Source organism: Petromyzon marinus, unplaced genomic scaffold (genome assembly GCF_048934315.1).
Source record: "Petromyzon marinus isolate PM22_M1 ecotype Great Lakes invasive population unplaced genomic scaffold, UKy_Petmar_22M1.pri1.0 PM_G_Scaffold_15, whole genome shotgun sequence".
NCBI lineage: Eukaryota > Metazoa > Chordata > Hyperoartia > Petromyzontiformes > Petromyzontidae > Petromyzon > Petromyzon marinus.
Window position 1 is genome coordinate 1,557,754 of NW_027422706.1, and position 20,597 is coordinate 1,578,350.

General features: G+C 51.6%; 1 protein-coding gene across 1 annotated transcript; it reads left to right on the forward strand.

Moving 5' to 3' along the window:
• Positions 1-1,828: 1,828 nt before the first annotated feature.
• Positions 1,829-17,357, forward strand: LOC142910672 (neuronal cell adhesion molecule-like). The gene is made up of 14 exons (XM_076060042.1): positions 1,829-2,021; positions 3,062-3,220; positions 4,858-4,963; positions 5,143-5,375; positions 5,847-5,969; positions 6,691-6,858; positions 7,557-7,665; positions 8,477-8,679; positions 10,350-10,484; positions 10,981-11,124; positions 12,468-12,579; positions 14,791-14,957; positions 15,140-15,418; positions 15,923-17,357. The coding sequence occupies exons 2-14, from the start codon at positions 3,124-3,126 to the stop codon at positions 16,186-16,188; spliced, it is 2,142 nt and encodes a 713-aa protein (XP_075916157.1). The 5' UTR covers positions 1,829-2,021; positions 3,062-3,123; the 3' UTR covers positions 16,189-17,357.
• Positions 17,358-20,597: the final 3,240 nt, after the last annotated feature.

Below are 20,597 nucleotides of genomic sequence, written 5' to 3' on the forward strand. Positions count from 1 at the left end.
AATACAATTGGTGAGTTCTGAGAGTGAGTGAGGAGCTGCGAGCAGAATCGTGCGCCGCCCGGAGAGAAAGACAAAGGCGGTCGGGCGTGGTGCTGGCCACCCACCCCCTCGTGTGCCGTGCCGGTCTTCATAGGTGCTGCTCGCTAACAGCACTTGCTCCTACAGTCTGTTAAGGCTATACGGGGGATCTTTGTCTTTTGTGTGTGTGACTGCCGCGCGCCAAAGCACTATCTCGGATGATGCCAAAAACAAACACCCCACTCACCCACCCAACCAGCCCTGTATATATGTGTGTGTGTATATATGTGTGTGTATATGTGTGTGTGTATACAGTGAGGGAAAAAACTATTTGATGCCCTGCTGATTTTGTAGGTTTGCCCACTGACAAAGAAATGATCAGTCTATAATTTTAATGGTAGGTTTATTTGAACAGTGAGAGACAGAATAACAACAACAAAATCCAGAAAAACGCATTTCAAAAATGTTATAAATTGATGTGCATTTTAATGAGGGAATTAAGTATTTGATCCCTCTGCAAAACATGATTTAGTACTTGGTGGCAAAACCCTTGTTGGCAATCACAGAGGTCAGACGTTTCTTGTAGTTGGCCACCAGGTTTGTACACATCTCAGGATCGATTTTGGATTTCAGTCCTTCACGTTGTAGTGTGTTACCAATTGTTTTTTTGGTGACTATGGTCCCAGCTGCCTTGAGATCATTGACAAGATCCTCCCGTGTAGTTCTGGGCTGATTCCTCACCGTTCTCATGATCATTGCAACTCCACGAGGTGAGATCTTGCATGGAGCCCCAGGCCGAGGGAGATTGACAGTTCTTTTGTGTTTCTTCCATTTGCGAATAATCGCACCAACTGTTGTCACCTTCTCACGAAGCTGCTTGGCAATGGTCTTGTAGCCCATTCCAGCCTTGTGTAGGTCTACAATCTTGTCCCTGACATCCTTGGAGAGCTCTTTGGTCTTAGCCATGGTGGAGAGTTTGGAATCTGATTGATTGATTGCTTCTGTGGACAGGTGTCTTTTATACAGGTAACAAGCTGAGATTAGGAGCACTCCCTTTAAGAGTGTGCTCCTAATCTCAGCTCGTTACCTGTATAAAAGACATCTGGGAGCCAGAAATCTTTCTGATTGAGAGGGGGTCAAATACTTATTTTCCTCATTAAAATGCAAATCAATTTATAACATTTTTGACATGCGTTTTTCTAGATTTTCTTGTTGTTATTCTGTCGCTCACTGTTCAAATAAACCTACCATTAAAATTATAGACTGATCATTTCTTTGTGAGTGGGCAAACGTACAAAATCAGCAGGGGATCAAATACTTTCTTCCCTCACTGTATTTGTGTGTGTGTATGTATATGTGTGTGTGGGGAGCGGTAGTGTAGCGGTTAGCGCTACGCTGCACTATGAACCTGGCGACGCGGGTTCGATTCCCGCTCACGGCCAACACCAGTGACGATTATCTGAACCGGTCCCGGGCCTCCCCTAGGTCGACTCAGCCTCAAATGAGTACCTTGTGTGGTGTGTAAACATTGCCACTCGGGAGACAAAGGCGGTCGGGCGTGGTGCTGGCCACCCACCCCCTCGTGTACCGTTCCGGCCTTCATAGGTGCTCGCTAACAGCACTTGACCCTACAGTCTGTTAAGGCTACAAGGGGGATCTTTGTCGTTGTGTGTATACGCCGATGTTGACTCTAGACGTGAGTACTGGGCAATGCATCCCAGGAATGTGAAACTTTAATCCACACAACTCGGCGGAAACCATCGCCTATTTGCCAGAGCTTAAGCCACCCCTTGCTAAGGGGCGTGTTGAGTCAACAGGGCTGAGTCAACAACTTCGCCTCCTGAGCCCTGAACAAAGACGCTGGCTGTAGTCAAGTCGCGTGCTGGCTGGCTTTTTACTGGACTGCTGCTGCTGCTGCTCCACCATTGCTGTGGCTGTGTTGCTGCCACTGACACCTCCTCAGCCAAGCCCTCTCATCCTCACCTCCTCCTCCGCCTGTGTGGGTGAGTGAGAGCAAGAATGAAATTGCAGTTCATATAGGTAGGCTAAGAATTTACCCTGGTGTTTACTTTACATTTTACCGAGCAATACAGTATTGTAATTAATCAATACATACAGTGTATAGTTTATACAGTACGCTACTGTAAATTGCTGTGTTTTGCTAAATTATCAGCATTCTTTAAGACTCCTGGGTAGGCTAAGGCCATCTTCGACTTACGATATTTTTTGACCTACGATGGGGTTCGTCGTAACGCATCTCCGTCGTAAGTCGGGGACTACCATGTACATTTAATCGATGTACAGATAATTTATACATTTTTAAAAGTGTATTGTCTTCCTTTTCTTCACGTTGAACGTATCGTGTCTTTGTAGTGATTGTCCTCATGTTCTGACCCCGTGCCCTTCCTCGACGTTTGTGTAAGAGAGCTTCATAGCTCGTCGGGGTGAAAACCTTCATCTGTATTTCTAAAACACCTCCAGGATACTTGCCGACGAGGCAGAAAGCTGAAATTGGCTTCCCAGACAGCTTTTAGTACACAAACAACAGGGAGAAAACCCGAACGCCGCGTGAGATTGTACTCAACACGCTTTTATTGAACTCACTCTGTTGTTGTTGTGTCCTCAAATCTTGTAACTCAATTTTAACCCACTTCCAAATGTGGTATCGACTGCAAACTTAGTATACTTGTGTCATACTGATGACAATACGATATTCAATCATTAAAAATATATTTTTAAACATTCATTTTTATACGTCATCTTTCGGCTTGGGTCTAATTGTCCACGCTCAACTGACGCTGGCTGTAATTGCCCACGGTCCCCTTTACATTGTGGCAAGCTTCGGGGCCACTTCCTGGAGTCGTGGAGTTCTTCCATTACTAGTACGGTACATTTGAATAAAGCGTTTTAAAAGTTTTTTTTCAATATTACTTATTCCATTGTAAGGCCTTCAAATCTCCCTCCCATCCTTCCCCCTCCTGCCTCTCCATCTCCTCCGCCCCTTCTTCCTCCCCTCTTCCTCCCCCCTTTCCTCCTCTCCTAGCCAAGTGAAGGAAGCCCCCACCCCACCCCCCCGGTCCGACCATCCGCCCGGCCCCCACCCCGATGGAGGCTTTCTCCACCACCACCGCCTGCTTCGTGGCGTTGCTGGCATCTCTGCTTGGCGCTCTTTGTGACCACCCCCTCGTCCTGCCCCTTGGCGGTGAGTAGCAAACACCCCCCCTCTCCCAGCTGATACCCCCTCTACAACACTACACCCACCAATCGCCCACCAAAGTCTATCAACTAAACGATGTCTTTATCTTACCAAGGAAGCCCCACTCAGCTGCTCTGTCGCTCTTTTTCAGAAGCCGCCTTTTCCTGTCACAAATGGGACACAACTGGACACAATGGGACACAATGGGACACTGGGACACACTGGGACACAATGGGACACAACAGGGCTCAATGGGACACAACTGGACACAATGGGACACTGGGACACAATGGGACACAACAGGGCTCAATGGGACACAACTGGACACAATGGGACACAACGGGACACAATGGGACACAGCAGGACACAATGGGACACAACAGGGCTCAATGGGACACAACTGGACACAATGGGACACAACGGGACACAATGGGACACAGCGGGACACAATGGGACACAATGGGACATAGCGGGACACAATGGGACACAACTGGACACAATGGGACACAACTGGACACAATGGGACCCAATGGGACACAATGGGACATTGGGACACAATGGGACACAACAGGGCTCAATGGGACACAACTGGACACAATGGGACATTGGGACACAATGGGACACTGGGACACAATGGGGTCTCTCTGAGTCTATGGATCTCTATAGGGCTCTCTGAGCCTGGGTCTACAAGAGTCTCTGGGTCTGAGTCTCCGTGGATCTCTTTGAGTCTCTGTGGGTGCCTATGAGTCTACGTGAGTCTCTATGGGTCTTTGAGTCTCTACAACTTTCTATGGGTCTCCGAGTGTCTGTGAGTCTCTGAGTCTGGATCTGTATGGATATCTATGAGCCATCTCCTTCTTCCCTATGGCTGATGTCAATTCCAGAGCAACAACTACAATTTCACATGCAGGTGGCCAAGCCCAGATAACCACGTCAGGAGCAGTCACAGAGTTGTGTATCATCATCGCTAATGTAACCGCTATGGGCTTGATTGTAACGAACTGCACGTATAATTATCCAACGGAGTTAATGATGACCTTAGATTGGACCCATAGACTCACGTGACTGCACAGTAGGCAATGCCCACCAGTGGAGTAATCAATTCAGGGTACAGGGCACCTATTCAGATTCAGATGGACGCTGTATGGGGATTGAGCAGTGAGGTGCTGTGGGACGTTGGGTCGATCGGTGTGCACCTGGTCACCATTGCAGAAGCACAAATGCTCCTCAGAACACTTGGAAATAACGAGTTGCCGTGCAACGACCCTCTGGTGTCCCTCGGTGGTGGAATCACTCGATCCTCAGGAGGAGGGCAGAACACAACGCGGAGTATCCACTCGTCGCCTCCGATCTCGTCTGTTGTGGTTGTCTGTATTCAACGGCCTGTCCCCTCGTTATGGCCACGGCAGGAGAGGGATATGGCGAGCCGGTGACACTGTGATGTCTCCTACTTCGTATTTGTGGATCGGGCAGTGGGTCGTTGTAGGTTATTACGGTGTCTGGGTGTCTGTTCTGGATGACCGCAGTTGCACCACTGACGGAGAGTTCTTATTATTTTACATTTGCTGCATTGTCAGGTATCCGCTTCTTCTTCTTCTGCTGCTGCTGCTGCCACGGTTTGTTAACCCGTTGATCTCTTGCAGTTACTCAGCCTCCGTCCATCACCCGGCAATCGCGGGTGGATTACATCGTGGACCCACGGGACAACATTGTGGTGGAGTGTGAGGCACACGGCAACCCAACGCCCAAGTACGCTCCCCACCTCCCTCCATCCCTCCGTCCCAACCTCCATCCCCTCCCTCCGTCCCTCCCTCCCGACTTAGCCCTCCCTCCCCACCTCCCTCCACCCCTTCCTCCCTCCATCTCTTATTAACTCTCTCCCTCCCTTCTCTCCCCTCCCCCTCCCTCCCTTCCCGTTTGTGCTGCAGGTTCTGGTGGAGCAAAGATGGCCGGAGCTTTGACCCGGACAGCAACCCCCACGTGAGGCGGCATGGGAAAAGTTCGGGCACCTTCACTGTAGACATGGCGGCGGTGGTGGCGGCGTCCGCGGATTACGGCGATGACAGCATCACCGTGGAGGCCTATGAGGGGGTCTACCGCTGCTCGGCGGAGAACCGGGCCGGCACGGCACTCACCGCAAACATCACCGTGCGGCTGGCGCGTGAGTGAGGGGGGGGGGATGATGCCACGCTTGGACCGTGAACTACCACTCACACACACAGAGTGCTAACCGTTGCACCACCACTCCCCACACACACACACACACAGTGTGCTAACCGCTGCACCACCGCTCCCCACACACACAGTGCGCTAACTGCTACACTACTGCTCCCCACACACAAAGTGCGCTGTCCCTCTGGCTGCACTTAGTCAGGTTTAATTAGACAACAACCAACGACTGTTACTGAACCCGTCCTGGGCCCTCCCCTAGGTCGACTCAGTCTCAAACGAGTATCTAATGCGAAATGTAAAAACATTACCATTGGGGAGACAAAGGCGGCCCGGGTGCAGTGCTGACCACCAACCCTGTCGTGTGCCACGTCGGCCTTCACAGGTGATGCTGCTCGCCGACAGCACTTGCCCCAATGGTCTGTTTGAGGCTACACGGGGAGTCTTTGCCTGTATCCTGCAGGTGCTCCCCTGTGGCCCCGTGAGCTGCTTCAACCCATCATGGCCACCGAGGGCTCCCCGGCCGTGCTGCGCTGCCACCCTCCCCACGGCTTTCCTCCTCCCACCGTCTTCTGGTTGGACGGCTGTGAGTGGCACTGTGGCTATGAGATGTTGACTACCTCGCCTGATACGCAGGAGGGCGTGGGTTCGATCCCGACCCTGATGACGCGTGCTGCATACTTGCAGTTTGCGTGCGACTCTCTCTCCCATCGTGTTGTTTGCATTGTTGGTTGTTGTAACTCGCTGACCCCGTGCCCATACTGGACATCCGTGTTCTTCTGCTTCCGTACGGCTGGTGATGTGGATGCAGAGCAACAGCTACAATGTCACATTCGGGTGGTCATGCCAGACGACCCCGTCGACAGGGAGTAGCGGAGTGGTGAATCATCTCTGTGATGTCTCCATGGTCTATGTGTTTATACGGGTCTCTAGGGGTGTCTCTGGGTCTCCTGAGTCTCTGTGCATCTCTGTGAGTCTGGATATCTATGGGTATCCACGAGTCTGCTTTTTTCGTGTGGCTGCTGGTGTCGATGCCAAAAAAGGAGACGTCCGCGACGTCTCCTTCGTATTTGCGGATCGGGCGTTCGCGTCATCCTACGTTGTTACGGTGTCTGTCGTGGATGACCGCAGTTGCACACCACTACTGGAGAGTTGTTCATCTTCCATCTGCGCATCATCAAGTATCCGCATCCGCTGCTTCCACGGTTTGTGCGGTGGACCCCTAATAAAGATTCCGATCTCCTTAATTCCCCCCCCGCCCACCCCCCCGACTGCCCACCGCCCTTACCCCCGGGATGGCGCTGCAGCCATGGAGAAAGTGCCGCTGGATGCGCGAGTGTCGCAGGGCTTGGACGGGGACCTCTACTTCGCCAACGTGCTTCCGAGCGACCGGGGTGACTACGTGTGCTACGCTCGCTACCCGCACACGGGGACCATCCAGTACAAGCAGCCGCTCCGGCTGGTCGTCAAACCCGGTGAGTGGCGACGGCGTGGTGGCGGCGGTGGCGAACGCGGGGAAGTGCGTGTGTGTACGTGTGTGTGTGTGTACGTGTGTGTGTGTACGTGTGTGTGCGTACATGCATGTGTGTAAGTTTGTGTATGTGGGGTGCGGTGGCATAGCGGTTATCGCTACGCTGCGCCATGAACCCGGGCAACACCAGTGACGATTATCTGAAATGAGTACCTGGTCCGGTGCGTAAAAAGATCGCCACTGGGGAGACAAAGGCGGCCGGGCGTGGTGTTGGCCACCCACCCCCTCGTGTGCCATGCCGGCCTTCATAGGTGCTCGCTAACAGCATTTGCCCCTACAGTCTGTGAAGGCTATATGGGGGATCTCTGTCTTTGTGTTAAAGTGGCAGGTTAGTGCCTGCAACAGACTGTCGGGGGCAAGTGCTGTTAGCGAGCACCTATGAAGGTCGGCATGGCAGACAAGAGGGTGGGTGGCCATCACCAGGCCCGACCGCCTTTGTCTCCCCAGTGGCGATGTTTACACATCATACCAGGTACTCATTTGAGGCTGAGTCGACCTAGGGAAGGCCCATGACCGGTTCAGATAATCATCACCGGTGTTGCCCTACAGCGGGAATCAAACTCAGGTCATGGCCAGGTTTGTAGCACAGTGTAGCGCTAACCACCGTGCCACCGCTCCCCACGCATGCGTGGATGCACGCAGAGCGTCCGTCAAAGAGCCGGCCAGTGTTCCTGGAGCCTGTGGGCGAGACGAGCACCAAGATGGTCCTCTCTGGGGAAACGCTGCTGCTGACGTGCATCACACAAGGGCTGTACGTATACACGCATGCACACATACACACACACATGTACACACGTACACGCACACCCACACAAGTGCAACAACAACAACCGCCATTCGCCACTAAGTGGCGGTGACATCACCACGGCGCTTGTGCCAGGCCGTGTGCACGTCGAGGCCACGTGAAGTGTCGAACGCCCGCTAGCAGGAGGTCTCGGGGCAGACCCAGGTGCCATGCGTCGACTGACTGAGATGACTGGCTGATGCACCGCCTGTGGCCCCTACTGTGAGCCCACAGTTGCCTAAATACCAGAGAGGTCCAGGTGGTACCGGTCCAGATCCCAACAGAGGAGTGGCGCTCTCTCCTCCGCATTGAGCGTTTGAACATTCCACGTGTCTCTTTGCTGTTTCTGGAGGAACCCCAAGGGTAAGGATGCAGCCTCGTGGCTCTGCAATTTGTTGTTTAGCCAGGAGACGTCATAGACGCCTGTCCCCCTGGGGCCTCCGGCACAATCTTCATTCTATATGTTGCACATGGTTCAGTGGTAGTTGAATTGAAGGTGGAGGGGTTACCAGCTCCTCGCGCTCGTCCAGAGCCTGCATTTGGCCGCTGTTTGGGCTATAAGCGCCGTGAGGGAATAGCCGATTTGCAATTGGCCTTCCCTCCATGGCGTTGCTCACATCCACCGCAGTGTTACCGTCCGGCACCGCTGAAGAGGCAGGGGTTTTTTTTTTCCAGACTACACTATACACTACATACTACACTTTACACTACTGTACACTACCCTAGTTCCACACACGTGCGCGCGTTGCGTGTGCACTCCCCGTGTGTGTGCACGCAGCCCCACGCCGGAGGTGAGCTGGAGCAAGTGGGGTGGGGCGGTGTCGTCGAAGGAAGCCGCCGCCCTCGCCGCCGCCCTCGCCGCCGTCTCCGGCACAGCGCTGGCCATCCGCAACGCGTCGGAGTCCGATGGCGGCGACTACCGATGCCGCGCCGTCAACAGCGAGGGCGTGGCGCTGCACACCGTCACGGTCACCGTGGAATGTGTGTGCACGTGTGTGCCTGCGTGTGTGCGCATGGCGGAGTGGTGGTTTTGGTGTTAGCGCAACTCCGCTATGAACCCAGCAGCTCGAGTTTCCGATTCGCCTCCTCACTGTCGGCCACTACCGCCAACGACGATTATCTAAACTGGTCCTGGGCCTCGCCTAGGTCTACTCGGCCTCAAATGAGTACCTGGTGCGGCATGTAAATATCGCCACTGGGGAGACAAAGGCGGCCGGGTACGGTGCTGGCCACCCACCCCCTTGTGTGCCATGTCGGCCTTCAGAGTTGCTCACAAACAGCACTTGCCTCAACAGTTTGTTAAAGTCTATGCAAGGGGGTCTTTGTTATTTGGGTGCCACGATGGCTATGAGATGTTAACTACCTTGCCTGGTATTCAGGAGGTCGTGGGTTAGATCCCAACCCTGACGATGCCTGCTGATGTATATTCAGAGTTTGCGTCTATCATCATCATCATCACAGTGGCTAGGAGATGTTAACTACCTCGACTGGTACACAGGAGGTCGTGGGTTTGATCCCGATCCTGACACCGGCTGCGTATTTGGAGTTTACGGTGTCTCTTTACCCGTGCTCGCTGTGGCGCATTCGGTTCTAGCCTACTTCAAGGCTCACCTTTATTGCTGCCACTGTTATACTTTTTGGTCAGCCAAGTCACGGTCATCTATAGCGTGGGTCGAGTCAACACCGAGGCGATTTCAGAGGGTCGCTCCGTCTTTAAGTTTTAGAAACGCTTCCCCTGCCTGCTTTCACACCACAGCATCTATCTGCACCACACGATGTGCTCACATTATACCCCAGGACGTCCCCTTTGTCCCGACGCTCACACCTGAGGCTACGGGTTCCCGAACACACGCACAAGCACAGCACCCTTAGGGCACGTTTAGCCTCAGCCGGCGTTCACCACCCGATGTCGGGCTGCGTTCACAAGAAAGGCAACTTGGAGGTGCCAACCCCGGCCTGCCACCGCAGTCCGAGGAGAAAGAGAGCCGCCGCCTGCTGGTTCCTCACCACGACAGGGGGGCGACGTCAGAGGCAACCTCTCTGCTGCTCCTCTGTACAGTCTGCCCCCCCCACCGGGTGACCACCGACAAATCACAGGGACCGTTACTTAGGGCCCTGGGTGCATTACCGACATCTGTATTGTTTTTATGTTACCAATAACCCACGGTCCACGCTGAGCTGCTGCTGACAGCTGGGGATGCTTGGAGGTTTTGGGGGGACTGCTCCTGTTCCCGCTGCTGGCTGGAGCCTTGTGAGCAGACACACAGCTGGGGTCTTCCTCCATTCTCCCTCCGCTGTCTGGTGCGGGTGGGGTGGTCCCTATTTATAGGAAGCTGGCCACACTAATGGTGATTGGCACCTTGCTTTGTTAATTTTCATCAGACGCCTTTCCCTATTACAGGTGGACCCCCACCCTCTTTCTTGTTCTGCCTTGACACTTATTGGTGCCATGTGACAGTCACGTGGATTTTTTCGTTCAAGAGCCAGGTCGCCTGTGAAAAAGAGCTACATAGCTCAGCGGACCTTACCTGGTAACTACAAATAGTTACAAAAATGTGTCGTCTAGTTTACAAGCATGGGACATTGTCTAATCCCTCCTTCTCCCCCCCCCCTGCCTCCTCCTCCTCCTCGTGCTTTCCCGGCCACTGCAGCCAAGCCGTACTGGACCGCTCCAGTGCCAGAGAACCGTGACTACGCCCTATGGGACACCGTTGAGCTCACGTGCCGTGCAAGTGGAATCCCCACACCGACCATCCGATGGTTCATCAACGGCGTGCCCATCGATGGTGAGACACGAGGGGGCGTGTGAATAGGGGGGGGCGGCCAGCATCACCTGCTCAGCCACTTGCCCCACCTATGCACTTGCTCACCCACTCGAATTTTTCTCGTCCACACACTCACAGCCGATCACATGCTCACTCAACCGCTTGTCCACCGACTTACACGTGCACACGCCTCATCCACTCGCATGCTCACGCTCGCAGTCGATTGTCAACCGATCACTCGGTCAACGAATCACAACAAATCACACACTCGGTCAACCAATCACACGCTTACTCACCCGCTCACTCATCCGCTATGTGCACACACTCACCCAGCTAGTCGCGCACTCACTCAGCCAAATCACAGAACTTACCGAATTGAGCCAGATAATGCCATATTGTGCTAAATTCATCCTACCAAACAATGACATATCATGCTAAGACCATTCCAAATCGTGGCAAATCGTGCCAAGACCACGCCAAACTGTGCCGGGTGTCGTACCGCCGTGCGATGGAGCAGAAGCCCCCGAGGTGCTAGGACGGCGGGTGGACGGCGACTCCCTGACGCTGACCTGGCTGGAGGAGGAAGACACTGGTGTATACCAGTGTGAGGCCTCAAACCGGCACGGCACCATCCTGGCTAATGCATACGTCAACGTGCTGGGTGAGCGGGGGGTTGTGGGTAACGCACCGCCGCATGTAGCCAACTATGATAGTCGGAGATGCGGGGGAAAGACAACTGAGTCTCTGTGCGAGTCTATGGTCTCTGTGTAAGTTTATAGGTTGCTGTGTGAGTCTGTGCGTCTGTGTCAGTCTGTGGGTCTCTGTGAGAGTCTGAGTTTCTGTGTAAGTCTATGGGTCTCTGTGGGAATCTGTGTGGTCTATCGGTCTGTGTGATTCCGTAGGTCTCTGTGAGTCTGTGGGTCTCTGTGTGAGTCTGTAAGTCACTGTGTAAGTCTATCGGTTTCTGTGAAAGTCTATCGGTTTCTGTGTAAGTCTGCGTCTCCATGAGTCAATGAGTTTCTGTGTAAGTCTATGGGTCTCTGTGGGATTCTGTGTGGTCTATCGGTCTGTGTGATTATGTGGGTCTCTGTAAGTCTGTGGGTTTCTGTGTGAGTCTGAGTTTCTGTATAAGTCTATGAGCCTCTGTGAGTCTGTGGGATTCTGTGTGAGTCTATCGGTCTGTGTGATTCTGTGGGTCTCTCTGTGATTCTGTGAGTCTATAGGTATCTGTATGAGTTTGTGGGTCTCTGTGTGAGTCAAGAGCCGAATGGCTCACAGGGCTATACCAAATAAATAAACTGAATGAGTTTCTGTGTGAGTCTATGGGTCTCTGTATGAGTCTATGTGTGTCTGTGTGAGTCTATGGGGCTGTATGATGATATCCTTTCATACCACCGTGCTACGTAAGGAGGATGAGGGGGGCTCCTCCCACAAGCGTCGCTCCTCCCCGGCTTCGTCTTCACTCTTCTCGCCATCACCACCATCCTCTCTCTTGCTAAACCCTGCATCTCCTCCTCCATGTCCTCCTTCTCTGCCACCTCTCTAGTCTCGGTTCGACTTTGTAACATCTCGCTCCTCAACTTCGCTCATCTTCGCTTTCCAACTCCGTCTTCTCGGTCCCCATATTTATTCCTCTCGTGTTGGTTCCCCCCCTTCAAACCCTCCCCCTCCCTCCCCCTCCACATTCCACTTCCTGTATTCTGGGCTTCTCCACCCTTCCTCCGCACTCCCATTCAGTGTGTCCCTCTGCTCTTCCTCCCCTCCTTACATTTGCTAATTCGCTCTCCTCATTCTCCAATCTCTCTCTCACTTCCCTCCTGAATCTTCTGTCGTCAACTCCTGCCACCCCCCCCCCCCCCAAGATCTCCTCCTCCTTCACCTGTTAGCATCTCTGCTGCGGTTCCACAACATTTCTCTAACTCAGCAACCCCCCTCCCTCCCTCACCTCCCCCCTGCTCCCTATCTCTGCCACCCCCCATCCCGCCCTCCCCACCTCTCCCACAGCCGTGCCCCCACGGATGCTGTCGGAGCCAGACACGCTGTACACGGCGACAGAGGGCCAGGTCATGTACATGGAATGTGCAGTATTTGGGTTACCGCGCCCCAACATCATCTGGTGAGACCGACGCTGGCCTGGCTACTTTACTCTCTCATTAACTAAACAGTCTTTTTTTTATTTTATCAGCTAAGACCCCACTGAGCTACCATTTATCTCTTTTCAGAAGTCATCTGTCTGTCACAAATGATAGCTCGATGAAGTGGCTTATCTTCACGTGGAAACTTATAGCAGCCAAATACTCTAAACCTCCACGTTGATTCTGAATGTGGAGGGATAACCAGAGAACCCGGAGAAAAATCGACATAACTATGGGGAGAACATGCAAACTTCATATATACAGACCGCCCATAAAGACCCAGAGAGACCCATAATACTCTAAATGCATGATGTTGATGTAGAGGGGAAAACACCACATAACCTGGAGACTAATCCACGTAACCACCACGGGGAGAAAGAGAGAAACGCAGACTACACATAGACAACAGGAACCATCAGGGTCGGGATCCAACACACGACCTCCTGTATACCAGGCGAGGCTTTTTCAAGCAATACGACTCATGCCACCGAAATAAACCACTCGGACACTCAGTCCTCTATAACGCTGAGTATTTAATAGATAAGTGACTACAGAAAAATATGCAAGCTCAATGATATAGCCGTGGCCTTAAGAAAATATGGGAACACACTGGCATTAGAACAAAAATGTTTACTCTCCAAGAACTTAACAGTATGTGGAAAACATCGGCAAAACCAGACGGCCATCTACCAGTCTGGAAAGACAAAGTCGCAGCAGACCAAACAACATATCAATAAACAATAATTCTACCAGTGATACATCAGAACAATTACCAGTGGGTGCTCTTCATGAGGTAGCCCCTGGGAGTCATGCCCCCGCATAGACTGACTTGAGAACTTTGAGTTTAACATCAAATGGCAATTTCCCCTCTTGAAATCACGCCCCTTCTCGTGAATATGAATTACGGTCAATGCAACCAGACCCTGGGTGGATGTAGAACCTAAGCTTTTGGACCAGAATGCCGGATGTTATATCCACGTAAGGTGTTTGCTACTTCTTGCAAGGACCCACATTTTAACTAACTTAGTTCGGACAAAGGGCCTATGTCCCGTGAAGGTCTCACGTGCGATGTCACTTATTTATACATTTATAGGCATGAGAATGATAAGAGGCACATTATAAATAGACCACTCGTTAAATTATTTCCTCGTGCAATAATGGGGTAAAGTGTGCTTTTGTGAAGGTCCTTATGTGCTGTGCAGTACATCAATGCACGTGTACACCAGCATGCGATATTGAGTCGGGCCTGTAGGTGGGTGGCAGGGTTATTGAGTAACCTGACCTCTATACCAGTCACGTGGTTAATGGCGACTCGGTTGAGAATTTCTGTGTGACCCACGTGCTGTTGCATTTTACAGGTAAAGGACCAAAATGTTGTTTTGAATTGGTAGTTTGTGATACATTCAATTGGAGGGGGTTTAGCACTATGCACTGTAAAGGATGACTTACTGTAGTTAATACTGGTAATTATCTAACCCTAATACTGTCTATTCCATAACCATGCCATTGCACCCAGAATATGGCTTCTTGTAATGATATTAAGAATAGAACACCTGTACAGAAGTAAGTTATACAATGGTGACAAGCACAATACATACAGTACAGATAATGGGTGTAAGATATCAATATAAGTGGATGGTTTAGATGGACATACAGCTTAGGATTAAGGTAATATTCGAATAGTGAAATGTAAAGGTTATGAATGAATACAAAGATGGTTTATCAGCAGTGGAATTGGGTTGAAGGGAAACTGTTATTGAGTAACCTGACCTGTACACTAGTCACGTGGTTAATGGTGACTCGGTTGAAATCTGCTGTGTGTGCTACATGTGCTGTTGCATTTCACAGATTACCACAATAAATGTGTTGCCCTCGATTTGGAGCACCTGCCCACATCCTTCATTTCGAATGTGTAAAAGATGCCTCCCTTCCGAGACCCCAACTCTGCTGGAAGGAGTGAAGGCCCTGTCTTAATGAGCTCAACATAAATGTAGTATAATTATGAATCGAATATTAACTATGTATTGATTATCAAAAAGGGGTACACATCCAACAATAGCCAGGTTGCTTCTGAAAAAGAGCTATATAGCTCAGTGACGCCTTACCTGGTAAAATAAACATTGTTTTGTTTAGTTGCTTGGTAGTCAAGACTCCCCCCCCCCTCCCTCTCTGCTTACGCCGCGCACCGCCAGGTTTAAGGGTGAGGACAGCGGACCCCTGCTGAGCAAGCGTTACCAAACCTTTGCCAACGGCACGCTGCTCATCTCGAACCTGTTGCGTACCGACTCCGATACGTACACGTGCTTTGCGATGAACAAGCTGCACTACGACCAGCTCCAGGCACGCCTCTTCGTCGAAGGTTAGAAAAAGCAATCCAGCAGGGGTCTTCTCGACCACGTTCATGCCCTAACTTCTCTCGCTTGCGAAAACGTGGATCCCCTAAATGGAACATCTTTGCCGGTTATAAACATTTAGGCTGGCTTGCCTATCATTCGCCGCTTTCTTCCCCCCCCCCCCCCATTGGTAAACTGCCCCCTACAGTCGCCAGCAACAGCTCGGAGCCGGGAGCGGTGCCACACGGTGACCTGGCGTGGCCCAGCGCCACGCCACGCATGCTGGACGGCGGTGGCAGCGGCCTCTGGAGCTCCATCACCACCGCCACTGCCACCACCACCGCTGCCACCACCACTGTAACAGTCGCCGCAACCGCTGCTACAACCACCGATAGCACCACCACAACCACTCGGCACCGCTACTACGGCGTGAGCACACCATCACCACGCACGCCAGCCAGCATCGGAAGTGCCAATGCTGATGATGGTGAGTCCCTCTCCTCCCTCTCGCCATAACCGCAGTGATGCCAAAATCTTAACTACCTTGCCTGGTATACAGGAGTTTGTGGATTCAATCCTGACCCTGACGATGCCTGTATGTTTATTGTTTGATTGTCTCTGTCCCTGTGGTTGCGTGCATTTCCTACGCAATTGGAAGAAAATTTGTGGATAAAGTCCACGATGTTTTTCATTTACCGAACAGCTTAAATAGAGCCAGATGGATCGTTGTGCAAAAGATGGTGATGGCTTGTAAAGTCTCCAGGAGGGTTCATTTATCAGGTAGATAGATGGTGGCTGCTGATTATGAAAGACAAAACAATCCCACGGGGTCAGCACTGCACTCTGCCAGGAGGGTTACCAAGGGCAGTAAAATATGTCTGGTCCAGTTTTTTTTAATGGAGATGAAAATTCATAGGTTGTGGCATGGGCAACTATAACGTTCGCTGTTGCTGGACTTTTCTCTGCTCTCGTGACCCCCCCCCCCCCCCAGTCCGCTCCTCGTCAGAAGAGGAGACAGCCGCCATGACTAAGAGCCCCTTCATCAGTTCCATGATTGGCGTGGTGGCGTTGCTTACGTTGGTGACGTTCGTGGTGTCCGTTGCGTGGTGGGGCAGGAAGCGGCAGCAACAACTGCGCCTGCAAGCCCCCTTGGTGAGCGGGAGTGGCACTGTGACTGTAAATCAAGTCTCATGGCAATATAATACCAGAGATCAGCAACTGAAAAATCCCATACACCCAGACTTGTTTTGTATGTAGGAACATTCATTTATCCTTCACGTCTTTAGGTATCTCGTCTGTTTTAATCTCCCTGCCATGGTCGTCAGCCTCCGAGCCCCTCCGCACCCTAGCCCCGTGGTGACCGTTCTCTCCCCTTATACCTCATCCTCCAATGAATCCAAATCCTCCAACTTCACACACTCCGTGATCCTCTTGCCTTCAGAGAGCATGCCGGCGCTAGTCCTGGATGATTCACTGGTGGAAGCGGGCAAGTGGGACGGGGCTATACGTATGTATACTCGTGTATGTTGAAGTTATTTCGCACTCCTGTACGGTGCCAACGGCGCTAATCGGAGGAGTGGGGGAAGGACAACAAATCTGGCTGTTGCCTGATGAAACTGGTTGTAATTACTGGCGAAACATCATACTCAGATTGTAAATGTTGTGGCTTGGCTCTCCAACAAACCGGTGTGCTGTGTTGAGTTGGCTGTGTCGGGTGGTGACGGGGTTTTAACGACACATTTATATATTTACACGATCTAACCCAAAAAAAACCCTCTATGAATGACGACAAATTAAACACAAGAAGCAGTTTTAAAGAAATTAGTTTTCCATGCAGATGATTTAAAAGTGCTTTTGTGTTTTGAAATCGTTCATGTTTACAGCAGAGTAGTGATGTTCACAGGTGAGGTCAGGGAGAAGTCACGTCACTGGGCAGGGTCAGGGAGCAATCAAACGCTGGGTGACTGTGAGTGCAGTGAGCCACCAATCACGAATTATATTGACAGCTGCTGAAAATAAACGTGAGACAAAACACAAAATTGCTCATTGTGTTTAGTTTGTTGTCCTTCCCCCTCACCTCTGATTAGCGTGGTTGGCTATGCATGGTACAAAATAAGTTCAACAGAGACCCGTAGACTCACCACACAGACCCGTAGACGCACCACACCTACCCGTACACTCACCAAACAGAGACCCATATACTCACCAATCAGAGACCCATAGACTTACCAAACAAGAGACCCATAGACTCACCAATCAGAGACCCATACACTCATCACACAGAGACCCATAGACTCACCAATCAGAGACCCATAGACCCGCACACAGAGACCCTTAGGCTCACCACACTGACCCATACAGGTGTAATAAGTGGCTCCGACACGATAGGAACTTAAGTCGTTTATTAATAAATCTTCGGTACAGCTTAGATGTCTCTTGTCTCTCTCACTACGGAATGATCGCCACCCAGGCGGCTTCACTGCCCCGTGCCACGTGGCGCTCACCGCTCCCTAGCGTGCCGCTGGCTGACGGCGCGCTAGGGAGCGGTTGAGCGGCTGGAGGTCGAGCCGCCACGTGGCCGATGGAGATGATGGGGCAGCACGACGGGGAGCTCCTCTTGATTCTTCACACCGACCCCGCACCTCGCACTGGCCCCCGCTTATAAACGCTCCCCGGCGACTAAACCCCGCCTCTGGCCACGCCCCTCATGGAACCTTCGGGAACATTCCAGAGGCTTCCCGGGTGGCTCCGCCCCTTCACCTTTGCTCTAGATGTAAACCCTTACCCCAGATAAACCATAACTGCATAGCAAACAACGCCCCACTCTCATTACAGAGGCATGATGTTTTTTTTTACTTAAGTGAACATTTCAATTATATGAAACAAAAACATTCCAACCCAACGGTCACATTACACCATATTAAGGTGATTACTGTGAGAATGAAGGAACGGAAATGTTGCAAAATTCTTAACATAAATGATACGGGACGAACACCATTAAAACGACGGCTAGATGATAACTACCTCGCCTGGTGTGCAGGACATCATCTGCTCGATCCTGACCCCGATAACTGCTGTATATTTGAAGTTTGCGTGTCTCCCTGTGATCGCGTGGATTTTTCTTCGGGTCTTCCGATTTTTCTCTCTACAGTTAGAATTAATGTTCATGCTTTTAGAGTATTTGGCTGATATGAATTTCCACATCATGATGATAAACTACTTCGTTGAGCTATCATTTGTGCTCAGGTCACTGGGGGAACCGCTTTCCGCACTCCTGGCACGCGTACCGCTCGTCACCGGGGGTGCTCGCCGTATTCTCATCTCCTGCCAAGGCACGAACGGGCGGGATGGGCGGTGAAAGAGGGAGCGTTGTCTGGGCGCATTGTGCCCGCACGTGGCTTCCCATCAGCGTTGGGCTGAAGGTTAAATTATATAGTCGTGGGTTTGTGTTTGGGTTAGATGGCGTGACTATATAAATGTGTTGTTGAACCCGCCGCCACCCGACACAGCCAATCAGTAAGGTTTAGTGTCACGTAAACAGAACGTGCCAGTTCGTTACTGATGCAGCACACCGGTTGTGTGTTGGAGAACGCTGGACTCGTTGAGTTTTCGCAAATTTGCCAGTTGCTGGACGTGTGCCAATTCTCCCGCGTTGCGACCAACCGCCATACCCCAAAACTCCCCAAGTATTTGCGAGGGTCCAACGTGCCCACTGACCACCTGACAATGGGGAGGTGTGGCACAGTGTCGCAGTCATCTCGCCCCGAACCCGCTAGCGTACGTTTATACTTCGTACGTACTCCATAATAGAGGTTAGTTTTTGGATTAGCTCGCATCTTCCTCTTATCTATAAACGTCTACGCACGCGTGCGCCTGCGAGGGATTTGGCTCTCGAACCGTGGGGTTGACATCGAAAAAAATGTGCCAGCCAGCACGCCCTAAGCCCCACGGTGGGAATAGGCAATTCCTTTTTCATGTCCGTCACCTTTCAATTAGTCATATTAGCGATTTCATGGGATTTCGCTATATTAATTTAGTTATTGTGCGACATCGACCGTACCAACTCACGCCAATTGTTTGGGGGGGGGGGGGGGGGGGGTCGGACCCCGCCAAGTGTTGTGCGTTCAGTGGAGCTCACACCGGACATTTTCTTTTACGTGTTTAACATGCAATAAATATACACATAGCGCTGCGGCTATTTCTTCACAGTCTAATGTCCTCTTCCCCCCCCCCCCCCCCCCCACACGATGCGTGCAGTTACTGCTATAAAGTCCTTAGATATTAATATTATTACAGCGCTTACATAGTATTATTGTGGCTCGGGCGGGGGCATGGTGGGGGGGGGGGGGGGGGGGCGGGGGGGGGGGCGGCCCAGCCCCCAGCCTGGCAATGTGGGGATCATCATAAACCATTGGGCTGTCTATAAATGGATCACCGTGTTATTTTTATTATCATTCAATATTACAGGTGTAGTGAGTCGCAGACATTGTTCCTTTGTAGAGGCAACACATTTATTTGTAACACACAACACAAAGGGGTAACTGGCCCCTTCACCAGATACAGCCTAGGGTGGTGACCACCCAGCTAACCACTCTATACAGAGGAGTTACTGCTACGAAAGGTCGGGCCTCACTCGGGTCCGCGACCACGTGTTTGCCTCGTAAGACGTAGAGCTTCCAGCTTGAGACGCAGAGCTTCAAGCTGGTGGACGTGGAGCTTCAGCTTGTAGAATGCAGCGACCCCGGTCCCTCTCAGGGACCCGCCTTATATCCCCCCACGGGTCGGGGCCGCTCCGCCCCTGGCCCCGCCCACCTTCTAACTCCCCCCCAGATCCCTCTCGAAAGCTCTCCCCGGACACGCGATCGCCTCCTCGTCCCCCCACCTGGGGGCCTCTCTGTGAACACTCTAGATCGTGTGTCTGCAGGGTCAACCAGAGTGCCATGGCCCGAGGCAACCCTGTCCTTGGGCTGACACTCTCCTGCTCCCCCTTGTGGGAGACTGCACTGCGCGCTATGTGTCGTGCCTGTGCTATCCCAGCTCTCACCAAGACCCGCTAGGGCTGCTACGACACCCACCACGGGTGTACGCGATGACAATGCATCGCACGCCACAGCCCTTCTGGGCCGGAACAATAGTGACATCCCCCGATGTCGCTACACAGGCGGTCTCCACCACTTTACTACGATCCATGTTCACAATGTTTATATAATGCCACCATAGATTGATTTAGGACAAAGGAACTTGATTTAGGAGGCATCTTCTGACGTAACTCCGAAAACATTTCAACAGTTAGTCTGGTTTCTGATGTGACTTGATATGGAGTTTTTGTCATTCTCAATTTTTTTGTCGATTTTTACCTATTAAAGCCTTTTAAATATGGGTGATAAAAGGAAACTCACATTGGCAAATGATTTCCTACTGTTTATAGGAAAATAGGTCCGATTTACGATGTCTGATTTACAATGGGGTTTCCAGGAATGCATTGTGTCGTAAAAGCGGGGAGCTGCCTGAATTGCATTGTGGGCAGCAGAGGGCAGTGCAGCAAAACGAATTGTTGCACTGTGATTTCTAATTTTAGCAAACTCAAGTCCATTTTGTTACTGCAAAGGCCTCTTGCAGTATTAATTGAACTTCTTTTGCACCTTACGTAGCCAACCGTGCTTATC

What these genes read in the sequence shown, in the direction of transcription:
- LOC142910672 (XM_076060042.1), top strand. Translation starts at nt 3,124, where the DNA reads ATGGAGGCTTTCTCCACCACCACCGCCTGCTTCGTGGCGTTGCTGGCA. An exon ending in CACGGCAACCCAACGCCCAA is followed by an intron (nt 4,964 to 5,142) that starts GTACGCTCCCCA and finishes TTTGTGCTGCAG; the next exon opens with GTTCTGGTGGAGCAAAGATG. An exon ending in CAACGGCGTGCCCATCGATG is followed by an intron (nt 10,485 to 10,980) that starts GTGAGACACGAG and finishes GCGATGGAGCAG; the next exon opens with AAGCCCCCGAGGTGCTAGGA.